This window comes from Pimephales promelas, chromosome 2 (genome assembly GCF_988280905.1).
Source record: "Pimephales promelas chromosome 2, fPimPro1.hap1.1, whole genome shotgun sequence".
NCBI lineage: Eukaryota > Metazoa > Chordata > Actinopteri > Cypriniformes > Leuciscidae > Pimephales > Pimephales promelas.
Window position 1 is genome coordinate 22,620,266 of NC_142770.1, and position 16,838 is coordinate 22,637,103.

The 16,838-nt window shown below is 41.1% G+C and overlaps 2 protein-coding genes across 2 annotated transcripts; both read left to right on the plus strand.

Annotated features, from left to right (window-relative positions):
* The first annotated feature begins 3,575 nt into the window (after positions 1 to 3,575).
* On the plus strand, positions 3,576 to 12,697 carry LOC120476769 (uncharacterized). Its single transcript, XM_089119155.1, has 9 exons — positions 3,576 to 3,614; positions 4,748 to 4,832; positions 5,064 to 5,128; positions 5,607 to 5,702; positions 6,301 to 6,412; positions 6,657 to 6,718; positions 9,890 to 9,992; positions 11,650 to 11,714; positions 11,849 to 12,697. The coding sequence occupies exons 1-9, from the start codon at positions 3,576 to 3,578 to the stop codon at positions 12,422 to 12,424; spliced, it is 1,203 nt and encodes a 400-aa protein (XP_088975281.1). The 3' UTR covers positions 12,425 to 12,697.
* Positions 12,698 to 13,459: 762 nt separating this feature from the next.
* Positions 13,460 to 14,900, plus strand: LOC148995855 (uncharacterized). Its single transcript, XM_089117963.1, has 4 exons — positions 13,460 to 13,827; positions 13,910 to 13,972; positions 14,423 to 14,488; positions 14,620 to 14,900. Exons 1-4 carry the CDS (start codon positions 13,524 to 13,526, stop codon positions 14,664 to 14,666), a joined length of 480 nt encoding a protein of 159 aa, XP_088974089.1. The 5' UTR covers positions 13,460 to 13,523; the 3' UTR covers positions 14,667 to 14,900.
* The last annotated feature ends 1,938 nt before the right edge of the window (positions 14,901 to 16,838 follow it).

Sequence of the window (16,838 nt, forward strand, 5' to 3'; positions counted from 1 at the left end):
ATCTTACCTCCTCCTTCAACAAATTTTGGCCAATTCTCATCTTTTTCTTCTTCTTTGAGAAGTTTACAGCAATCACGACATGAAGCTTGTCATCTTTTACTGTGTGTCCCAGGCCAAGGGCTTTATTGTCCTCTTCTGTCAGCTGATTTGGTAAGAACACAGTCTGTGGCTCAGTCTCTTTGTCTCTGGACTCTTTCCTCCCACTTTGATCGGAGTATAGCCAGGGCTTGATGTGGAATCCACCAGTTTTTAAGATCTGCTCGACATTAGACGTGATGAGTTTCAGTTGATCCATGCTGTTGTGGGAAGTCAGGATGTCATCGACATAAACATCTTCTTGCAGCACACGTCGCTCTTCCTTGAAGTGACTGAATATGGGTAAGTTTGCGGTCTCCCGCATAGCCAGTTGAGCGATGCAGCCTGCCGGTTTGTCTCCAATATTTACCCTTGTTATAGCATATTCTTCAATCTCATCTCCTGCAGAATCACGCCAGAGGAATCGGTGCAGATGGACTTCTCGTTCTTCCAGCCAGACAGAGTTATACATTTTCCGTATATCGCCCAAGGCAGCAAAGACTCCAGCACTGAACCTCAACAGAACAGCACGAATGGGGTTGAGCACGTCAGGACCTTTGAACAGCAGATCATTCAAGCTCAAACCTCTAAACTTTTGGCTGCTATTCCAGACAAGCCTTACTGGGGTTGTGACTGAGTGAGGATTTGGAGCGATTAGGTGACTGATGTACCAAACTGGCCCGGTCCAGCTCTTTAACACCTCATTTGACAACTTTACTGCAGCTTTGCGATGGACCATGTCATGCACTTGCGCTGCGTAGGCAACTTTCCATTCTGGTTCCTTTGCCAGCTGTTTTTCTGTCCTGAGGAATGTCGCTTCAACAGCCCCTCTGTTGTTTGGCAAGGAAACCGGATCCTCTCTCCATGGATATCTAACATGCCAGTGTGGTTCCTCACAGTGCTCATCTCCATTCACATACGTCAAGCCATTTGTAACCATTTCTGCCTCTCTTTCCCATTGCAAGTGTCATCTCTTTGCCCCCTGGCTGGCAATTCCCGCAGCGACAACCACCGCACTTGGGCTCGCAAGCGGCCCCAATGCCGTCCCACTTCCACCATTCCAGGATATCTCGCTTGAGGGCTGCAGTGCTAGAATGAGCAACAGAACACATGGGAGACTGATGATCAGCTGGACTTTTACAGGTGAATTCTTCGTACTTAACTGCTGCAGTCCTCATTGAGCATGCAAAATGAGTTTTTGACATATGTGCAGTCACAGCAAGCTCTTCAAAAAGGTCAGGGTGACTACCTCCGATAGTTTTCCCCAGTGGGCCGTCCCAGAGGACAAGGTCTCCAACTGCACGAATCTTCTGGGGCACCAGCTGTCCTTCCCTATGACTTATCAGGAGTTGGATTTCTCTGGGTCTTACCAGCTCATGCAGTGGAACATCAGGGAATATTCTTTGCAGCTTCTTGGCCGTCACATGTCGATGGATCTCTGCAATACTGTCAAGTCCATAACACACTAACTGGTGTGACTTAAGAGTGCCTCGGGGAGTACTAACTCTGATCTTCAGCAGGTACCTCTTGGTTTTAACTGATACCTTCATACCACCGACTCCATGGACCACCAGAGTAACGTCTTCACTTCGAAGGTTCAATTTATTTTCTACTCTATGAGTTATGTAGTTTGTATCTGAGGCCAGATCAATCAAGGTTCCAACCTTTTGTCCAGCATTGGCCGTTACCCATTGAAGCATCATGATAACTGGAAATTCTTGCAAACCACTTTCTGTTAGTAGCCCCTGCTCGCGTGCCCCAGAGTTGAGGGTCCTGAATGCTGAATTGCAGAATGCATCTCGACACTGCTGAGCCAACTCAGGTGACAGCTTGGAGAGGAATTCCTCCTGAGACTCTGTGCACTTTCCACCTCCCACCGAACCAGTTTTTGTTCTTTTTTGGGGTGTCCTTCTGGTTTCAGCATATGGACACAGGTAATAATGATGCTCGGGGGTCTGCTGGTCTTTGCGTTCCAGATTCCTGCACAAGTAAGTGAATTTGCAATATGCAGCTCCTTCATGGATTTCCAGACATCTTTTGCATGCTCTGAGCCTCCTCATCACATTCTCTTTCTCTGAAGGTTTCAGGGTCCTAAATTTCTTGCAGAAATACAGTTTCTTCTTGTGTTTGCTGTCTCCACAGACAATACAACCTGCTGGATCACTGCTCAATTCGGTGGCTCTTGTCCTGGCATGCCTTGGGTCAGACCTGGACTCCTTCCTGCTGGGCTCATCTTCTCTTAACTGTTCCAGCTGCTCATATATTGCCTCCTGGGTTTTGAGGAATTCGAGAAGTTTGTCGAAACGAGCTTGTTGTACACCAGCATTCTTCTCATCAGCAATATAAACCAACCATTCCTTCTTCAGTGACTCAGGGAGTTTGCTCTCAATGGATTTTGTCACCAAGGGGTTTTTCATGGCACCAGTGTCTCCAAGCTCACCTAGATCATAAAGGGCTTTTTCAATCATTTGAATCAATTCCACTATTTTCCTGGCTTGGTGACCTCTTACTGGTGGCATTGCTTGCAACTCTTCTACAATTTCCAAGGCAATAGTGGCTTTATTCCCAAAGCGATTCTCCAGGACACGGAATATTTCTTCTGCTGTATTATAAGCTGCAAGTCGAAACTCTCTGGCCACTTTATCATCGAGACTGTCCAGGAGCTGAAATTTCTTCACCTCTTTTGATCCAGTAGGTTCACCTTGCTTTTGCAGAGCTTCCCACTCCTTTCTCCAGCGATGAAAATCCCGTTTACTTCCAGCAAACTTGGGAAGGGAAGTAGGCTTCAACTTGATGGCTTGCCTTGGAGAACTATGGGCTGCACCAGCTCTCTCAGAATCCTGTTCGACTTTTGCCTGAATGAATTCAGCCTTTCTGGAAACCAGCTTTGGTAGACAAACCTCAAGCTCCCTCAGACGGCTTTTAAGGTCTTTTTGCTCAGCAGAAGGTGCCCAACGATTCCACCGGACGTGCGCTTCTCTTGCAGCTTTAACCAATTCTCCCAGGTGGTTGAGCATGAAGTCATACGCTTCCAGGTTTGCACAAGATTGAACAGAAAGGACCCGGTCACACTCCGTCTCTGCCACTTGAAAAGCCAGGGACGTTTGGGGATCCCCAAAACTAGCCCAGAGTGTTTTCAAAATTAGAGCTTTTCCCTCCCTCAGTCTCTGGTCACATTCACTTGCCGTCTTCTCTAGGTCAGCCTTTTGTTGCGGATTTAATGCTGGCTCATCCTCTTCATCCAGCTCAGCCTCTGCGATCAAAGCAGCCTCCACGTCCTCATTTGCTTCCATGACTTTAGTGGCCTGTAGTGAGAGATTTTTGAAACTTTCTTTGAGCTCCTCCTCACACATGTCCAAATGTGTCCTAGAAACTGAATTGGCAAGCCGAGAAAAGAGTCTTTTTGCACTGGTTCTTTCAGCTTTGAGCTGCTCTAACGACTTTGTCTCCGCCATATCCTTTGGCTGTATCAACAGAACAATAATGCACACTTTGGGATAATGCTAGAGCAGTTTACTTTTCTTCTCCCAGGCCTCCAGGTGAGTTTCAAGGTCCTCCAATCCTGGCGGTTTTTTACTGTCAAGCGTTTATGTGACTTGACTTTGTGCGTTTTCCCCACACTTGAAAGAGATAGGTTCTTCTCACTATCTGAAGCTATACACTGGATTCCACTCAATGATTAGGCCTTTGCATTTTTTACATCCATTTATTTACTTGTAGGTAAAAAACCGGCTGTCACTCCAGAGTTCTTTTGGTGAGTACCCAGTCCCGCACAGTGTTCAAAACAGACACCAAGCTCTACTTCTTGAGCCAGCGCTGCTGTCTGCCGTAGCATTAGTTCCCAGTGCACACAAACAATAGAAGCGGCGTGTTGCCTTATCCAGCCTGTGCACGCGCAACTGATTTCAGATTAGCTTCACCTGGTACTAATGAGGGAATGCGGAGTGAAAATATCTCAGATGTTGAATTTATGTGGAGTAATGAGGAAGATGGAGATGTAAGAAAAACATCCATATTTCAAACTTTATAAAGTAAAATAACTTCCGGCCAAAACAATATGGATTTGATTTAAATGGAAAGCGCAACTTAAATATGAATATTTTATATATATATATATATATATATATATATATATATATATATAATATTCATATTTAAGTTGAGTAATCTAAAAATATATGTTATATATCTCAATATCTCAGCTCAGGAAGGGTCTAGAGCCTCCATTTTTGCACTCAGGTCTAAGTCTCATGGCCCTCTGTCAGAATCCAGAGTTTCGAGAAGATCTCAGAACTGAAATCACTTATGACTATGGTGGGAAAGATTGGCCCTGGCGTAAAGAGGTGGGTCTCTTGTCTTCTTTTTTTTCCCCCTATGAATTGGTGTCATTGTTTAAAGCCTATATTTTGACATCTTGATAACAATGCAATCATCTGTCTTAAAAGCTACTGTGTGTTATGCTGAGTCAGTTTCATGATGCCACAGAGATTACACAATACCTATCGCTTATTAGTGACATTTAGAACCAAAAAAAAAAACAAAACAGAAATCACTGCTTTGTAGTATTCAATCCAGTTCTCAGTCAACCTTGTCAGGTTAATCTCAACTTTGCATGACTCTCCCAGCTGATGCCACCAAGCTTATCTGTGTATGTTGTCCTGTATGTTTTTAGATTCCCCCTACTGTTACAAGCATTTCTTTCCAAGAGTCTACTAAAGACAGTGTCCAAGACATGTCATCCACAGTCTTTATTGAAGGTCAGTGACTTTTTGACTTAATGTTTTATCTAGTTGTCAATGGTGTACCGTAGATGAGTAAGAAACTTTTATGCCCCATATTGCCATGTTAACTGAGATGGTTTTACAGGAGTTATGGTGGGCATAGAAACTTATTGTGTCTATAAAGGATGTGAACCAGTGGTTGCTTCTAGAGTGACCCACAACCCCACTCTCCCTGGCCTTGCTCATATTCTTTTCTGTATTCTGCAGAGACCAGAGAGAGACCAGAACTCCAGTCGTCCTGCAATATGACATCAGGCTGTTCTGCTTCTGAGGTAAGGCTGAATACAGTGTCTGTTAAAGCAACATGTCCCATTGTTTTACAATGGCTAAGGAAATGTCACAACACAAAGCATCACCACATACACCTGGTATAGTTTTATTGAACGAGGGCACAACAAAACGTAATTAATTATTCGTAATTAATTAACAGACCCTGCCAGTGGTCAGTTATAGTTTTGAGTTAACTTCTGGGAATGCATGTCATGCCTGCTGAGGGTTTACAGGGTCGCTGTGATTTTGCCAAGTAATACATGGTCCTGGATCAACATATTTTATTGATCCTGGATTAACATTCCTGTCCCAAATTGAGTCATTACCCAATCCCTACCCCTAAACCTAACCCCACCCATAATTTTTCCCTAAAATTATAGGGTAATGATAGGTGAAAAACACTGATGTTAAAGTACTTCACCCTGATTCTAAGCCTAAACTTGACATAAACTGTAAACTTGTTTTATGATACGAGGAAAGCCAAGCACTGAATCTTGCGTGTTCCCTTGTACAGGGACTGAACCGAGATCAGAGTGTCACGCATCCAGAGCTGCGCCGAATGACTCTGCTTGTGAGGTGAGTTTGAATTCACTTTGTGTTTTGAAATTGACCAGTGGTTAGAAGTAATGGGATGTTCCGTGGAACAGTTTTCAGTGTTTTAATAAACCTCTTGCAGCTACAGTACGGTGGTCATGTCCTCTATTCGGGATGGATGGTCTGGATGGTGTGGAGTGTGCCACACACTGGCAGTTCAATAGTGGAAGTCTTCGTTTCAGCACGGATGTCATTGATAGTCCAAAGGAAAGTGTCCTTACATACCTAGAGTTTGTGTGTGTTACAACCTGTCCTCGCATAACATGAATATTCCTGTAACACACACAGACGATGTAGAAACTACAACATGTGCTTGTAAAGTGGCTAGTTAAGGAATAGGGTTTTCCCTATTTTATATACATTCTTAGTTGTGGCATCTACGTGTACCTATATGGTTCATGGACCATGGTCAGCTGTTTCTTGCGGCTTGATGGTAAAATTATTTTTTTTCAGTGACATGTCTCCCCTATACAAAATGGTTCCTAATTTTGTTCAAAATTCTGTCTTTGCACATATGCAGTATTATCATCTGTGCCAGTTGATGCCTGTTCATCTTTGCATATTGCTGTTCTTGTTTTAGGTACACCATGTCAGAGGTCAATGTGGCACTTCTGAGAAAGAGGGGATTGGTGAAGTTGATGTCCAGCCCCAGGAGGGCTCGCCCCCTGTGTCATCAACAGACCCTGCCAGTGGTCAGTTATAGTTTTGAGTAAATGTTGTTGACTTCTGGGAATGAATGTCATGCCTCCTAAGGGTTTAAAGCATAAAAAACATCTGGCACTGTCAGGCTATTTTTAGATAATTATTTTATGGTTTGATGGACATTTTGAGTAGAACTTTGTCTATCAGGGATGTGAGTTGACTATGTTTTGCCTATATGTGGTTTTATGATATGAGGAAAGCCAAGCACTGAATCTTGCGTGTTCCCTTGTACAGGGACTGAACCGAGATCAGAGTGTCACGCATCCAGAGCTGCGCCGAATGACTCTGCTTGTGAGGTGAGTTTGAATTCACTTGTGTTTCGAAATTGACCAGTGGTTAGAAGTAATGGGATGTTCCTTGGAACAGTTTTCAGTGTTTTAATAAACCTCTTGCAGCTATGGTGGTCATGTCCTCTATTCAGTATGGATGGTCTTTTTCTGAGTGTGCCACACACTGGCAGTTCAATAGTGGAAGTCTTAAAGTTTGAGCATGGATGTCTTTGTCCTTGCATACCTAGAGTTTGTGTGTTACAGGAATATTCATGTTATGTTAGGACAGGTTGTAACACACACAAACTCTAGGTATGTAAGGACACTTTCCTTTGGACTATCAATGACATCCGTGCTGAAACTAAGACTTCCACTATTGAACTCCCAGTGTGTGGCGCACTCAGAAAAAATCCAGTGTTGGGGGGACACCGTGATTAGAAAAGACCATCCATCCTGAATAGAGGACATAATGGATGGGCAGCTTCTGTCCTGCAGAGTTTAGCACCACGCCGAATTAAACACACCTGAAAAAGCTAGTCAATGTTTTCAGGATTACTAGAAAAGAGTTTGTCAGGGTTGGAGCTAAACTCTGCAGGACAGAAGTTGCCGTCCTGTGTGAAGCTGCCCATCCATTATGTCCTCTATTCAGGATGGATGGTCTTTTCTAATCACGGTGTCCCCCAACACACACTGGGAGTTCAATAGTGTTAGTTTCAGCATGGATGTCATTGATAGTCCAAAGGAAAGTGTCCTTGCATACCTAGAGTTTGTGAGTGTTACACACGTACAAAGATTTTTACCTTTTTTTTCACATTTTTTTTTTGTTTTTACTTTAGTTTCTTAGAATTGGCTTTACTTTTCTTGCTTTGCTTAATTAGATAGTCCAGGTTTAATCAACCTATTTTCTTGCAGTTTGAGGTTATGTAGTGCTGTGGCTAGAAAGAAGAGGATAATCAGTTTCCTTGCCCCTATAAGTTAGTTGCCCGCTTTTTTGCTAGTGGTCTGTATTGTAGATTTTTTTTTTTTTTTTTTTTTTTCAACCTACAGCACTCGCTGACTTTTTACAGATAATAGAAGTTAAGCAGAGTAAATCTAAATTTGGCTTTGGCAGGGACGTGCACAGGAATTTTGAGGGGCAGTTGCTCTGACCTGAATAAAGGGCACCCCCCCTCCCCCCTCCTCCCCACTCACGGGCTATATGAAGGAATATATTCAGTTGAATTTGTCCCCTTCCAAGTTGCCTTATCTGGCCGTGTTTATGTCCAAACGCAATGCCTCATCTTATGGTCTTATAATTATTTATAAAGATTGCAAAATGTCAGAGATGAGACAAATGAGCAAAAGAGTTCTTTATATTGTTGTTTATTGTTTTTTTTTTAATTATTATTTATTTATCTATTTATTTATTTGAAAAGAAATAATCTGGATTGAATGGAAAAAACTCGAAAAAATAAAAAACGCTTAGATTTCGGGAAAAAATACAATTCTTTTTTTGCCAATCCTGACCTCCCCCTGGGGCCCTAAGCAAAATTCTGCTAAGGGGCCCTCTACCTGATCTGTGATGCCGTGAGCCATGTAAAACATTTGCCATTGCCACTCAATACCGCCCAATACAATCCTCCCTCATTTAAACAAAACAGTCAAAGAATAAGTACAACAATATAGAACAGAATGAGGTTCAAACAAACAATATTTACTGAATAAAGCATTTTTATAGAATGTTAAGATAACAAGTGAATATTAACGTAAACATAAACAAGAAGAAAATAATAAAGTACAACCCTGAACTTTGGCTTTTGGGATTAACTTTGGTTCTCTCTACAGCCAGGGTATTTTCGGAATCAGTAGCCTATGATTTTTATTTATTTATTTATTTATTTTTATGCATGTTAAAGCAAATCTTAATTTATGGTTATTTACTGAGGGATTTGCATCCATATTGACCAGAATGTCCATCTAATCATCATTTTAAATTCAATATAGCCTATAAATCAATAGTCAATCAATGTCAAATTGCCAATACATTGGTTTATATCTTGCATAATTAGTGCAGTTGTTTAGAGTTTTTAACTACACTGAGACTAGATAATCAGTGTCTTTATAATGTGTACTTTGATTGGGAGTGCCATCATTCAAGTATTGTACAGTAGGCTATTTCTCTGGTCTCCACATTTCTGCTTGAAAAATGCGAGTTTCATTTCGTGCACGCGCATATGAACGCAACACACGCGATGCGGTTATGTTTTCCGAGCTGCAGTAAACAAACACTGTTGTTGCACTTTGTCGTTTATCAAAAACAAAACGTAATAAATAATGGTATTTTACTCTCACTTTTGTCAGGCAAAAAGTGATGCAAGAGATGCATTGCCTGCCCAGACAAAACCATCAAACTTTGCTGACACTAGAGAGTACAGAACACAAGTTTACCTGACTGCTGTTCCCGCAATTCACTCTCATGTTTTTCTTCTTCCTCTTTTCGTGACGAGAAGGATAGTTTCGCTTCATTTTGTCATGGACTTCGTACACATTAATTAGCGCGCGACACGAGATGGAGGCGCAGCCTGAGTAATTTAAATTTGCGGTGCCTTACCATACGGTCGCGTGCAGTCTATAGTCTCGTGGAAACAGTTTGAATTTCAATTTTTTTTTTTTTTTTGGAAGTGAATGAGGCTTTGCGATTTTTATATTACTTTTTGTCTAGGCCTAGGTGAAATTCTACATCCATTGTACGATTTTTTTTTTTTCCTCAGAAGGGCAACCTGAGTCGAGAAGGGCATATGGGCAGTTGCCCGGGCAACCTGAGCAACCCCCCTGTGCACGTCCCTGGGCTTTGGACACAGGTTCAGAAACTAGATGTGTTGGTTTTTTTAAATGCCAGATGAAAGTTTACTTAATTATTCTGAGGAGTTGTTGTTTTTGCCATCGTTCCAAGCAGAAGTAAATCTTTCTCTTTTGTGTGTGTGACGAGTGACACCCCAACAGTTAACCAACCTAAACTTAAGTCATATGAATTGAATATATTTACTTTGCTATTATATCTCAAAAGTAACTTATTTCCCCCTTTTTTTATCTCTCCTGATTTTATCTCTTGGTTGTGTGAAAGTAAAAAAAAACTCACACAAAAAAATTAATTCATGATATAATTTGTGTGTGTAAAGGTTTTATATTTATATTTGTTTTAAAAAAATGTTTTCACAGTGTACAGTCCATAAGCTGGTTTTTGAACTGGTGAGAATTGACAAATGCTGGATATGCCATTCACCTTTGACATCTATCAAATGGCACGGTGTAAGATGCAAACGTAAGTGTGTTATTCATTTTCTCCTAATTAATGCATTTCTCAGTACACCATAAGTTGTTTAATTTCATGTTATCGGTCAGTTCCAGACTCGCACCTATAAAGCATGTTGATTGAATGTTTTATCAGTTCAAAAACCATTGCGGTGGAAAACACTGGAGTGGCAGATACTATGACGTACCAGGCAAGTGAGTTTGCAAGCTGAGGCACATAGCAAAGAACAGAGAGCATACCTGCAAACTTGTTGCCTTTTGGCTAAATTTACCATTTTGGCATTTCTAATCAGATCGCGCAGGGTTTCCCTAACCCCTGGAGACTTTGGTTTTTGGATGTTGAACAAGTTCTTAATTCCTTTGCTGTGATCATTTATATTATTAGGCTAACTGTCCTATTGCTCTTTGTTGATTAGACTTAGGCCTAAGTTAGGCTACAACGTAAAATTCTCACAAATGTCTTCTTCTTTTATCCGGTTCGCTGCAGCTCAGCTAAACGCGTCTTTAATGGACTTTATTCATTGGTGTGACGGAAATAAAATGACAACTTATAGAGGAGTTGTTTGCAATGTTGACCCAATCGCACAATAAGCGAAACATCGCTGTTTGAATTTGTTGTAGACAAATTTCAACGATCCCATATTTGCGACGATAACAATGCAAAAACGGCAGTTCTTTGTTTGATGTGCTACGTGAACATAGGGCAATATTTGTGCTTCTTCGTCAGCATTTTTAAAGATTCGCTTGGCTGAGAAGCATAATGCACAAACATTTCATTACGTCTAATGAGTAACAACAAGCAAAATGCCCTCAAGTCCGTGGTGCACTCATGTCATTGCTAAAGTCTTTCTGTAATTATGCATATGCTCACAAACTTCAAATAGGATGTTAAACCCTTTGAGCAGAAACTTCAAACTTGCAAATTTCTTTTTGTCTGACCAATAAGCATTTCCAAGTGTTTTTATATATATATTTTTTTTACTTCGTGCCTTCCAATAAGTCACTGGGCCTTATTTACGCATCTGAGTTGATGATAGTTTCAGTGGGCTTTTCGAGTGGAATTAGAATTTAGTTTGGCTGATTGAGATGATGGATGAACTGTATATAAAAGCTCATAATGAACCAAAAAATTAGGGCTAATAAATCAGGACCTAATTCAATAGAGCCACCGAGCAATTGGCTATCCAAATGCTTGGAGGTGTCTCCACACCTTTCCAATTACTTTCCTTTTTATTCTCACTAGCCTTATTAATTAATGTAGGATGAACATTTCATAATTTCTGTTCCCCATTAGACTATTCTGCCAGAACTCTCTGGGCCAAGGATGCATTCTGAATCATAGCTTGTATGGCCTCACACCTTCCATGTTGCACATTTAAAAAAGAATGTGTTTTGTCAGGTCAGGCTGTTAATGTGTCTGTGTTTACAAATGCTCTGCCACTCCAGTGAATTCTGCCTTAATGGTCGAAACCTGTCTACTTTTTGTCTAAATGGAAAGTTTTAGCCATCACTCAAACTGTGCATTTGTACTGAACAGTTCATTTTGTTAGTATTTCTTGATCATTAGCGTGAAGCTGTTTGCATTTAATAAGAAAATTAGTATGTAATTGGTCAGCATGGGGAATTGACTAATTGTTGTCTAACGCTGCCTAATTTTGTCTGTGAAGAATGTTCTAGTGTGTGGCGTAAAATCTGCCTCCAGAAATCCTCAGAAGACTGGGATATTTCAGATGTAAGTGTGCATTGAAGTACAATATGCTTAATATCAATAGGATGGCTCTTATCCATCCTTCCTATTTGTATTTCTGTTAAAGTATGCTGTTAACTAAATTTAAATTTCATTAATTAATTTAATGTACTTTACAGGACGATGTCTCATCTGGCGACGAGTACATCCCAGCATCTGTATCGGATTCAGAAAGCTCAGGGACAGAGTTGAGTGTTGAGTTGCCTGGACCATCCAAAAAGTCCCATACCACTACTAATTTGCCTGATTTAGGTGTTACTTTCCCTGAACAAGACCAGACCATAGATATAGAGGACAACTCAAGGGATATCTGTAAGAATATCCTGATGGATCTAGAAACTACTGGCGATCTCCAAAGTGACCCAGAACCAGAAAGCTCAGAGTCATACCTGCGGAAAACAAAAGATGCGAGTAACGAAAAGGGTACTGTGGGTGTTCTTGGCCAAAGTAAATCCCCAACCAAATCAGCGAAATTCATTTATTGTTTTGTATGTGAAAAACCTCCAACAAAATTTGCACGTCATCTCGAGAGGCATGTCAATGAAAATGCTGAAATCGCACAGGCGCTCCAGTTCCCAAAAAATCATCAAAGGACAGAAAGGTTCTTCTTGAGAAATTCCGAAACCTTGGCAACTTCGAGCATAACTCTACTGTTAAAACCACAGGGTCAGTTCCAAACAGAGCAGCAGCACTGAGACTTACGATCACTGCTTGTACTGTAAGGGTATGTTATCCAGAGCCGAACTTTCTCGGCACATGAAGAGATGTGCTCTAAGACCTGAGAATAGTACTGAAGAGGGACCTGAGTTTAGAGAGAGAGAGCCTTTGGTATAGCATCTGCTCAGTCTACAATGTCCCAGCCAATTTCAAGTGAACTTTGGTCCGTGTTGGGCAAAATGCACAGGGATGACGTGTCCACCGCAATAAGGAATGATCATTATGTCATGCAGTTTGCCCAGTCCCTCTTTAATAAGCATGGGAATGACAGATCAAAGCATGAGTATATAAGACAGAAAGTACGGGAACTTGGGAGATTACTTGTGACTTTGCGCCACGCAACTAGAATCCATAACATGGAAGAAGCGATAAAACCATGCAACCTCTTTATTCTTACTAGTGCCGTCAAGAGAGTTTCAGGTTTTGATCGTGAAAACAACACTTTCAAAGCCCCAAGTTTGGCCCTGAAAATTGGGCATTCTCTCAGAAAGATAAGTGACCTCATCATGTGTCGTGTCCTCATGGAAGAGGACCAAGAGGCGATCGATTCCATCAGGAGGTTTCGTGCACTTCATGAAACAAAGTGGTCTGAATTAGTTTCCCATTCTGCCTTATCTAACCTGAGTGAGGCAAAATACAACAAGAGCAGCAGGCTTCCACTGGCCAAAGACGTTCAGAAGCTACAGTTATATCTTGGTCAGCAAGTGGAATTGGCTAAGGAGAAACTAGCCGAAGACCCAACAACAGGCACTTATGCAGCACTAGCAAAGGTGACCCTCTGTCAAGTCATTTTGTTTGACTTCAGTGGCACGGATGACTGTAAAAAATGTTGAAGGTCGTGACGTGTCACAGCTAAACGATGACATAAGCACTGGGCTGACAGAAGTTGAGAAGAGACTTTGCAAACAATTCGCCAGCGTAGAATTGAGGGGGGGGGGGGGGGGGTGGGTAGAGGACGAAAGGTTGCTGTGATCCTGACCCCTGATATGACCGCTAACCTGTCACTCCTCGTTAGTAAGCGGAAAGAGTGTGGAGTAACAGAAAACAACAATTACCTGTTCGCTGTTCCTTGTAGTGATGGTCACTCACTACAGAGGGCAGTTTGGTAAATATGCAGATGCTTGTGGAGCCGAAGATCCTCAAAACCTCAGATCAACTTACCTTGGCAAACAGATCGCCACAATAAGCCAAGTCATGAACTTGAAAGATAATGAACTGGACCAGCTGGCCGATTTTCTCGGCCATGACATTAGGGTGCATAGGGAGTACTGTCGACTGCCCCAGTCTACAATTCAGCTGGCTAAGATCTCAAAGCTGCTTATGGCTATGGAGAAGGGAAGTGTGAAGGATATTCAAGGAAAATCTCTGGACGAAATTGGTGGTACGTATCATTTACATGTTGTTAAATCTACTTTGGTGTATGTGTAATAAAATGTGTTAATTTTTACAATGTCATTTAATAGATGGCATAGACGACGATATGGATACAGGATCACAACTACTCCTTAATGTTTCCACATTGCAAGGTACTGTTAAATTGGGTTCCAAGGCTACTGAAATTGTTGCATGAAATGAAATGTCGAAGAAATGTTGGCTTCTGGGACTTTTGAATCACCTCACCTCTCCGAGACTGCAGCTCAAGGTATAATCTGAATGAAGGACCCAAAGTTTGCCCAACAAATATCATGTCATCATTAGAGTTTATTAAAATGTTTTAGTCAGGAATTTTCCAGTAGTATGATGGTTATAAAGTTGGCTAGTATTTTGATGTGTTCAGTAGTTTGCATGATCATTTTAAAACAACAGTGAAGACTTGGACTGGGTAAAATCTACATAATTTCCTAGTAAAATTATCACTCGGGTATAATATATAGAATTGGCTGTCTACAGTGCTACGTGTATCCCCTCCATGCCCATGGTAGGCAGACACGCTCTTTAAGCCCATACATTTATACTGTGCGATATTTTTTTTTTAGATGACCAGGGGAACGCTGCCTGTGTAACTTCCAGATCACCTCATCTCCCCGACTCAGTCACTCAAGGTATTGTATTAATGCGATGCCATGTCCATCACTAGGCACCACTTATGTGCAGTCAACACTTACATTGGTTGGCAGACAGGCTCTTTAAGCCCATACATTTATACTGTGCAATTTTTTTTTTTTTTTTTTAGATGACCAGGGGAACGCTGCCTGTGTAACTTCCGGATCACCTCACTAATGTGCAGTCAACACTTACGTGGTTTGTTTAGACGTATAAGGTATTAAAAGAAGCTGGATGTGTTGTTTTTTAATAAGGAGTGTTTTAGCAGAACTAAAGTCAATTTATTATCACACACATTGTCTACACAAGTTCCAGCTTGTTTGTCAATTTTGAACAGCAACATCCCTACCTACAAGTACATCTTGATGGCTCTTTTATCTTTTGTTTTTATCTTCTAATATTTTTTTAATTGTTCAGGTTTCCATGGTCTGAGGAGGAGATACGAGCTGTGATGAAACATATGAGGCCTTTAATTGAAAACGGTGTCACTGCCACCAGTGAGCAGTGTCTGAAGTGTCACAACAACCTATCTTGGAGAAAAGATCCATTCGGAACATTCGAGATTTTGTTCGCAACAGGGGCTTGGCGTTTAAAAGACATTCAAATGCTAAGCGCTAAATGCACTTTTGGATCGCCTTAGCCTTTACCTTTCTAGTCATGTTTCGCAAGTTGCTGTTCTATGTTCAGAAATGTTTTAGTTCACTCAAAGGTTAGTTCGCCATAAAAAGTATAACGATGTCATTTAATGACTCGCCCTCATGTCGTTCCAAGCACGTAAGTCCTCTGTTCATCTTCTGAACACAGTTGAAGATATTTTAGATTTAGTCCGAGAGTTTTCTGATCTTCCATTGAACACGTGTGTACGGTATACTGTCCTTGTCCAGAAAGGAAATAAAGACATCATCAAAGTAGTCCATGTGACATCAGTGGGGTAGTTAGAATGTTTTGGAGCATCAAAAATACATTTGCTCCAAAAATAACGAAATCTACGACTTCATTCAGCATTGTATTGTCTTCCCAGCTGATGACGTGTTGATCTGGTGCACCCGAGCGTTGTTGACTGTCTGGGGGAGACGCACACTGTATTCAAGCTATTCTACATTGTTTGTATTTTAGTATTTTTTTACAATGGTGCGCCAGTGTGCATGTCGCAGATCCTAATCGCCAAAAGCGCTCGGGTGCACCAGATCAACACGTCATCCAGTGGTGTAGTCTACGTGATACGCAGGTATACGCCGTATACCCACTAGAAAATGTCAAGGATTTGCGTATACCCACTAGGAAATGTCAAAGATCTCCGTATGCCCACTTTAAAAAGCGCGAGGATTCGTAACAACATCGTTTTGTGAAATACATTTCCTACGACATCAGCACCCCTAAACGTAGGCGACAGAATTCCGTGTTCCCTAAGTAAGTTCTGTTATCAGATTCAGCGCGCGAGCAGAGAGCACGTCAAAAACAGAGGACAAGGTGTGTGTGTGTGTGTGTGTTCGTGTTCATCTGAGCCTCATTGGTCTGTCACTGCTCGTCAATGTCAGAATATTTGAGATGACAAATCAAATCAAAGTAGGCGGGCTTTAAATTCACAGACGCTGAGCGCGAATTTCAGCAGAGTGACTCGACGCTTCAGTTTACGGGCAAGTGCAAGATAAGATGTAAGTGGCTAAACTTCATATTTTACATTTTTTAGGTCATAAATGTTAAACGAATGACAAAAAAAAAAAACCAGGCAAACTAATATAGTTTTGTCTAATTTCGCCATTTTGAACTGAAATAAATAGGCCTGTAACGTGACTCATGCAATTTAATAGTTTACTGTCATTGCGAGGGGACAAGAAACATTAACAAAGCCGTTTTCATCATTTTAGCCACAAGAGTAATAACGAATGTGTACATATTGAGAATATAATAAAAATTGTAGCCTTTAGTACATTAAAAAAGCTCATCGGGGAAGAGAATGTACTGCCCACTGACATGGTTTTAAAGCTATTTCTTATTCTTTTTTTGGTCTTCAAACGTCTTGAAATGCACATCAGAGAAATTTTAAAAAAAATTGAAGCCCCAACCTCAAATTTAGGACCTCTTTGATTATAAAGCCCTATATGGCCCTGTAAGATCAATGTGTAGCCTATATGTTTTGAATGCATTTAATAAACTTAATTACCTAGCTTTAGTAGCTTTCAGTGAATAAACGTGTCAAAGAAAAATTATTCATAGGGAAAATCCACCTATCAGTTGACCCCATGTTTACTGTCTTCACTGACTGATAAAAATGAAAAGCCTATATCAGTCAAAGCTCATCTTTAGGAGAGGAAGAGACAGGGCAAGATAAAAAACAAAGAGAAAAAG